This window comes from Eurypyga helias, unplaced genomic scaffold, assembly GCF_000690775.1.
Source record: "Eurypyga helias isolate BGI_N326 unplaced genomic scaffold, ASM69077v1 scaffold45571, whole genome shotgun sequence".
Taxonomy (NCBI): Eukaryota; Metazoa; Chordata; class Aves; order Eurypygiformes; family Eurypygidae; genus Eurypyga; species Eurypyga helias.
Window position 1 is genome coordinate 735 of NW_010232325.1, and position 6091 is coordinate 6825.

At 45.4% G+C, this 6091-nt stretch overlaps 1 protein-coding gene across 1 annotated transcript; it reads right to left on the reverse strand.

Annotated features, from left to right (window-relative positions):
• Positions 1 to 2417: 2417 nt before the first annotated feature.
• CDV3 (CDV3 homolog (mouse)) lies at positions 2418 to 5870 on the reverse strand (the record flags this gene model as incomplete). The annotated part of the gene is made up of 3 exons (XM_010161350.1): positions 2418 to 3458; positions 4492 to 4654; positions 5734 to 5870. Coding segments are annotated over 3 exons (427 nt in total), but the record flags the coding sequence as incomplete, so codon positions are not given.
• Positions 5871 to 6091: the final 221 nt, after the last annotated feature.

The window sequence follows — 6091 nt, forward strand, 5'->3', positions numbered from 1 at the left end:
GGAGGGAGCACAACTAACCCTCGCCCCCATCGCTATCATTAAGTAAATACAGATGCCATACATCTGCCCACATTTCATACAGTGGGCATTTGGGAACTTCAGCTTGATTAAAATTACCTCGTTTTCACTATTCTGACACTCCTTAAATACAGACTGTATCACTGAGGACCACAAATCCCAATTGTTCCCTTCTATGTCCTGGAAGGTTTCAATGTTTGGCTAGCAAGTCGTTAACTTCACGGCTGGGTTTTTATTCTAAGCCAGCAGAAGCAAAAGGGAACCTTTATGCTGGAAGTTAACGACTGACCCGCCGTAAAACCACGTTACCGGTCAGGAAGTTCCTGAAGCGGCGCAGGAGTGCGCTTCACCGACCGCTTCCGAGAGCCTCGTTTCTACAACCGACAGCCCTTCGTTTATGGAGCGAGACTCCAGCCAAGCGTCTGGAAGGAATGGAACGGGCGTTCTCAGCACGCCTCGCGGGAGTGCGACAGCAAACCAGATGAAGCTGGACTTGAGAGTCTCGGAAGCACACTGAGCTTCTGCAGAGGACTGACTTCCAAAGTTCCAGACACGTGGAACAATTAATTGTTGCGAGTAAGATACTGGCGCCCGGCATTTTGAGAGCTGCTGGCTAACACAAATACTTGGAACAGTTTAACGTTCCATACTAGGGAAATCCGCTGCCTTTCCCCTTTTTCTTTCCTTTATGCCTCCAGAAAGAGCCTGGAATGATACGCTTACAAAAAGCCCACCAAATAACCCCTCTAGTTATCAGGAGCTGACGGACTCTGCCAACAGCAGCCAACCAGGGGTGTTTTTTTTCCCCTCACCCTTTCATCTGGCAGAGCTGCGTTCAAGCGAGAAAGCAAATCAAAGCTTCATTCACCATCTCCAACGAGTCCCGTGCGGGGTGGGGGCGGAAGGAGTAAGACGACTCTGACAGGGAGCAACCTTAACTTCTAGGTATTAATAGTTAATGTCACGTGAAGACGCCCTGCTGCAGGCTCCCGCCTGACCGTAAGGCTGACTACCCGCTCCACGGCCTCGCTCTCTAGAGATCCAAATGCTCTGCCTTTCCTCAGCCGCTGGATGGTCGCAAGCTACGACTGAAGGTAAAGATTCATTAGACTCCGGAATCCATGTATATTTCCATTTTATTCGAGTTGCAACTGTTACAGGGTTTTCTTGAACTGCCAGAATTCATGCCCCAAACCTCACGCAACGGCGGTACAACGGACAGTCCCAGCTCCCCTTCACACAGTAGACTAGAACCGGATTCGCGCGCACTGGTCATCTCAACCACTTCGGAGCATCGGGAAGAGCGATTGAAGATCTCACGCTTCTACCACATCAAGCAACATGTCCCTTTACCACAAATTCCACAGAAACCTCAAGTGACAAATTATCAGTTTTGCTGGCAACAACGTGTTTTCAAGGAAGATATGCGGCTCAGAGCCCAAGGTACTGGGGTCAGTCTTGCAGTGGGTTTCCCTTTCCAAACGAAGTTTCCAACTTCAAGAATAGTCTCTCGAGCCCTCTCTGTAATAGCAGCTCCTAGCAGAAGTTTGGGAGACACTTAGCGCCGCAAGGGCAAGGCCGTTTTCCGCCTGTGCACTAAAGAACCAGGTGAAACCCCAGCCCCACTGACGTCAACAGCAACCTTACCATTGGCCTGGGAGAAGCAGACTTAAAGCAAGCCGGCAGTTAGTCAGAGGGAACCCAACCAGCCCACTCCTGCACTTGTCCTCGCCTTCTGCTCGTGCGCAGCACGCCCATGCGCCTAAGTGAGTTCTGGGTTGTTCCCTTGGTTTTTCTTGCCATTGGCAACTCTTACAGATGTTGGGTCTATTTTTTGGCATTTACTCTGAGAAACCTCAACGCTCTTGTACTTGGTTTTGCTTCTGGTGCGAGAATTCAGGGAAGAGAACAACAGTTACAGCAGGACGCTTTTGGTACTTGCCAGCTCTCGTTCATCGAATGGGAGTTACGGGCAGCATCCTGTAGCCTTAATGTGCCAGTGCCACTTCGCCTACTTCCACTAAACGGAGTCAGAGGTAAGAGCCTAAAGAAGCCACTGCCTTCCATTATTACTAAGCTTCCCCACTGTGAATAAACACCAGTTACGAGTTCTGCTTAGAGGATTTCTGCCTCAAAAAGCCTGCATGCTTCACAGAAGTAGCCATACAAATCAGGCTTGCCAGCTTTCCTTATCCCTCTGCGTGCCAAGTTATTTTGGTTATCGAGTAACCCTTACCCTCCAACAAACAACCAACTTTTTCACAGAGGAGAGATTTTTATCTCATATCACTACCGCCATGCATCCCATTTTTAACAGAGAAATTCTGCAGACGGCGGTTGGAGTCTGGACACCTCCGTGTCAAATCAAGGCCCCTCCAGTCTCAGCGCTATAGGGTGAGAAAGACAATCCTGACGAAAACCAAAACAAACCCTATTTCACTACAACATCTCAGGGTTATTTGAATATGCTGCAACTTGAAACCAGAATCAAGGCGGGCTTTTTTTTTTGGTGGAGAACAGCAGGGGGTGTGGGGGGAGGGGGGAAAAAAGCTTAAACAGACAACTGTAAAAGTGGCTAATGCAAACAGACCATTCAAACCCATCATTCCTCAAATCCGATAGGGAATGAGTTTTAATTTGTTTTGTAGTTACTTCAGTACAGCTATCTAAGAAGGTAAACAAACTACAGCTCCGTTATAGTTGGACAGTATGAGTGGTATGGTACGCTCCAGAAGTCTCTAGTCAGCTATGGCTACGCATGACAGGATTCCTCAGAAGGGGAACAGAACAGGTTTGTCATTAAGGTCACTTAAATCTTTGTTATAGCAAATTGGAACCAAATGGCTGACTTCTGCAGGATTTCTGACAGGAATCCAGTAGAGCTGGTTTCAAGTTTCAGATGGCCACTAAAACAGCTGTAACCTTCTCTTCCAGAAGTTGTGATCCACATGGTGTCCACAATGAGTGCAGCAAGTCTGAGGTAGTCAACCTTTACGAAGGCTCAGTATCTGAACATAAAAAGATTTTGAAATGACCACTGGCTGTAGGTATCTTTCTGAGCAATTAAAGAACACTGATGACTCTTGCTCAATCATTTACATTAATTTGCCCCATATCCAATGGAGAAGTTGTAACATATTACGCTTCCATAGTGCGGGAGAACCGATCACTTAGGTCAAAGTAGTCTGCACTTGCTGCAGTAGATCCAGCAGAAATAAGGTGGCATGTTCGTCATAGCCGTTAGCTGTAGTTTAGTTACCTTAGTAGAAGGGTTACCAAAAAAGCATTCCTGAATTGTAAGGTGTGTGCAGCTCTACTGATCCCCAAGCACAGCATACTGGTTGTCTAGCTGAAGTTTAAGTGCCTGGTTTTTTGAGACCTCATCCCTACCTCTAGTTTTGTGTTTTACTACTTCAAAGCTCTTCTGCATTTCTTTATCCCTAAGGGAAAAGAAATGTAATCAGTAAGTATCTTATCACTAGCTGGTGAATTTCTAGTCGATTTCCACCCCATCCCAACAGCAACATTACACTAAGGTCTAGAGGTGTAACACAACAGCCAAACATTCCCAAGCCAATCTTGTGAAACCTGATCTCCAAGAATCAAGCTCATCACCCAAGACAATTCAGATTACATCCTAAATTTCAACATTAGCATTCTCAGAAGTAAATTTAATTGCATTTATGAAGAACCATTTCTAAAATGCTCACTGATCATTTCATCTTAGCTCAATTTGCACTGTTCAAACCCTAAAAGCATCCATGACAGCATGTCTCATTTGCCAAGCTGACAAAGCCACACCAAAAAACACAGAAGAAAAAGTTTCTGCTAGGCTGTATTAGTGAGTAACACAGCAAGCAGGGGAAAAAAAACCCCAAACCAACCCAAAAACCAACCAAACCCAGGTGACTTAGGCACTGGCCCAAGTATCTCTTCTGTAGGGAACGAGGTTGCAGAAAGATTGGGACTCAAAAGCAGGGTGAGACTCAAGTCTTCAGCACCACAAAGCCTTCATCAACGAATCTGAAGTGTTTTGGATTTGTATTAAACCCTGTTCCTCCACCTAAGTTACCTTCACATGTGTAATGGGAAGGCAGTGTGCTCAAGACATCCCGCTTCCTATGGCAGTAACACACAGCCTCACCATGGCTAGTGTCTCAGGAAACCAGACGCTGCCAAGAGCGGAAATACTCCGCTTCAGGGAATTCCTTCAGCAAGCCAAAGGTAAGGTAACCAGCAGCCTTGTCTGGCTACCTCACTGGGCTATGTCCTATGAAAGTTATTTCATGGGAAGCCCTTCCTGGAGTTGGAAAATACACGAAGACCTCCCTCCTTTCTCTCTTTGCCAAACAGGGTAATTTCTTAGTTACTTCTTTCCCCTGTGCAAGATTCAGGCTTAAGCCCTAAGCAAAAACAGGAACCTAGAGAAGGCAGTTAAAATATATCTCTTGGGGAATTAGTGGCTGTACTTACTTTCGACTGTCTACGAGCTTGGCGGTGGACTGCAACGATGGAAACTGCGTGTCGCTATAGATTTCCGGTGGTCCTTGCTGTGCTCTCCGTGGCCTGCCGCCCTCCCTGGCGCCAGGCGGCCTGTACACACCACCAGTCTGAACTGGTTCTGGGGTTTCTGTAACTAGTTAGAAGAACAAGATTTAGACAAGAGAGTAAGTTTGCATTCATATCTGGGGCGGGGCGGGGTGGGGGGAGACGGACACACCACCCAAACAACTAATAATGCTAAAAAAGAATCTTACACGTATGGTTTATATGGTTTTGCATCTCTGAAAGCAACGCAGGAAATTGGGTGTCACCTAAGGTAACCTATACCTAGTAGTCAAATTAAAACGTGGCTCCAGTGTATCACCTCACAAAGTTTAAATCAAAACCATTGATGAGGACCTTCCTGGGTTTTTATTTGCAATTTATTAGCAGCTTACATTTAAAACTAGACATTTAAACACATAGTGATATATTTTCCAACTCTTACTAAAGCACCTCTCCAGATGCAGAAGAGAAAAGCCAAATAGTTTGTACTTAAGGTAAGGATCCACAATGAAATAACACTGATTGAGTAACTATGCCTCCTTGCCTGTACAAACCAGAAAAATCAGAGCAGGCCACTTTTCAGGGAATTCCCCAATGGAAGAGAATAATCTGGACTCAGATCACAGCTAAGTAGTTTATCTCCACTGATGCTAATAAATTGTATTTAGTAAAAACTAAATTTTTTAGTTTTCCTATCCCAGGAAAAGAATCAGTTTTGCAGTGTCATGTTCTCTGCACCCCAGAACAGATTCAAAAAGCATACTCCTGACCATGGAACCCTACTCAAGAACTGCCCTATCAGAGAGGAGATATGGGCTGAACATCCACTTAAGTGTCAAAGCAATATGTTTGGATCAACAGAAATGCTTCCAACAGATATTTTGCAGGCTGCAAAGCAGAAGGATCTCTTTCAAAGATGGACTGCTTGCCTCTCCCTGTGTCAAAGTTAGAACTAAGAACTCTCCATTCATGTTTGGTTGAAGTATCTGACGGTACTATCAATTCAGTTCCTCAGATCCCCTGACAGGAAAATTTCCTCATTCACCAGAATGCCAAACAAGCCATTAGCAGGTTAGAAGGTGACTGAGTAGGAACTCTACCCTCTGAGCAGCTTAATTCACCCTGATACACTGCCGACTGGAAAGAACAACTCTGAGTTACACTTACCAACTGGTTCAACGACAGGTGCTGGTGCAGGAGCTGACTTGTTCCAAGGACCAGATGATCTGTCTACAGCACCCCCAGTCTCCTCCCAGTTGTCCCCAGGTTCTTCTCTTTTTTCACTTTCGTCATCTTCTTTTTCACTGTAAGAGAGAAGTTACAAGTAGTATTTTACAAACGGAGGTTTAAGAGGTGCCAGAGATTGCGCAATCACCACAGACAAGACTTCACGGCTACTGTACTGAAGATGTAACCAGACTACATTAGTCCAGTAACCACTGTATTAGTACTTCCACCTGAACAATTTTGGCACACTACTACATTAACTTGGCACCTAAGAAGGAAAAAGTTCTTAAACACCAAA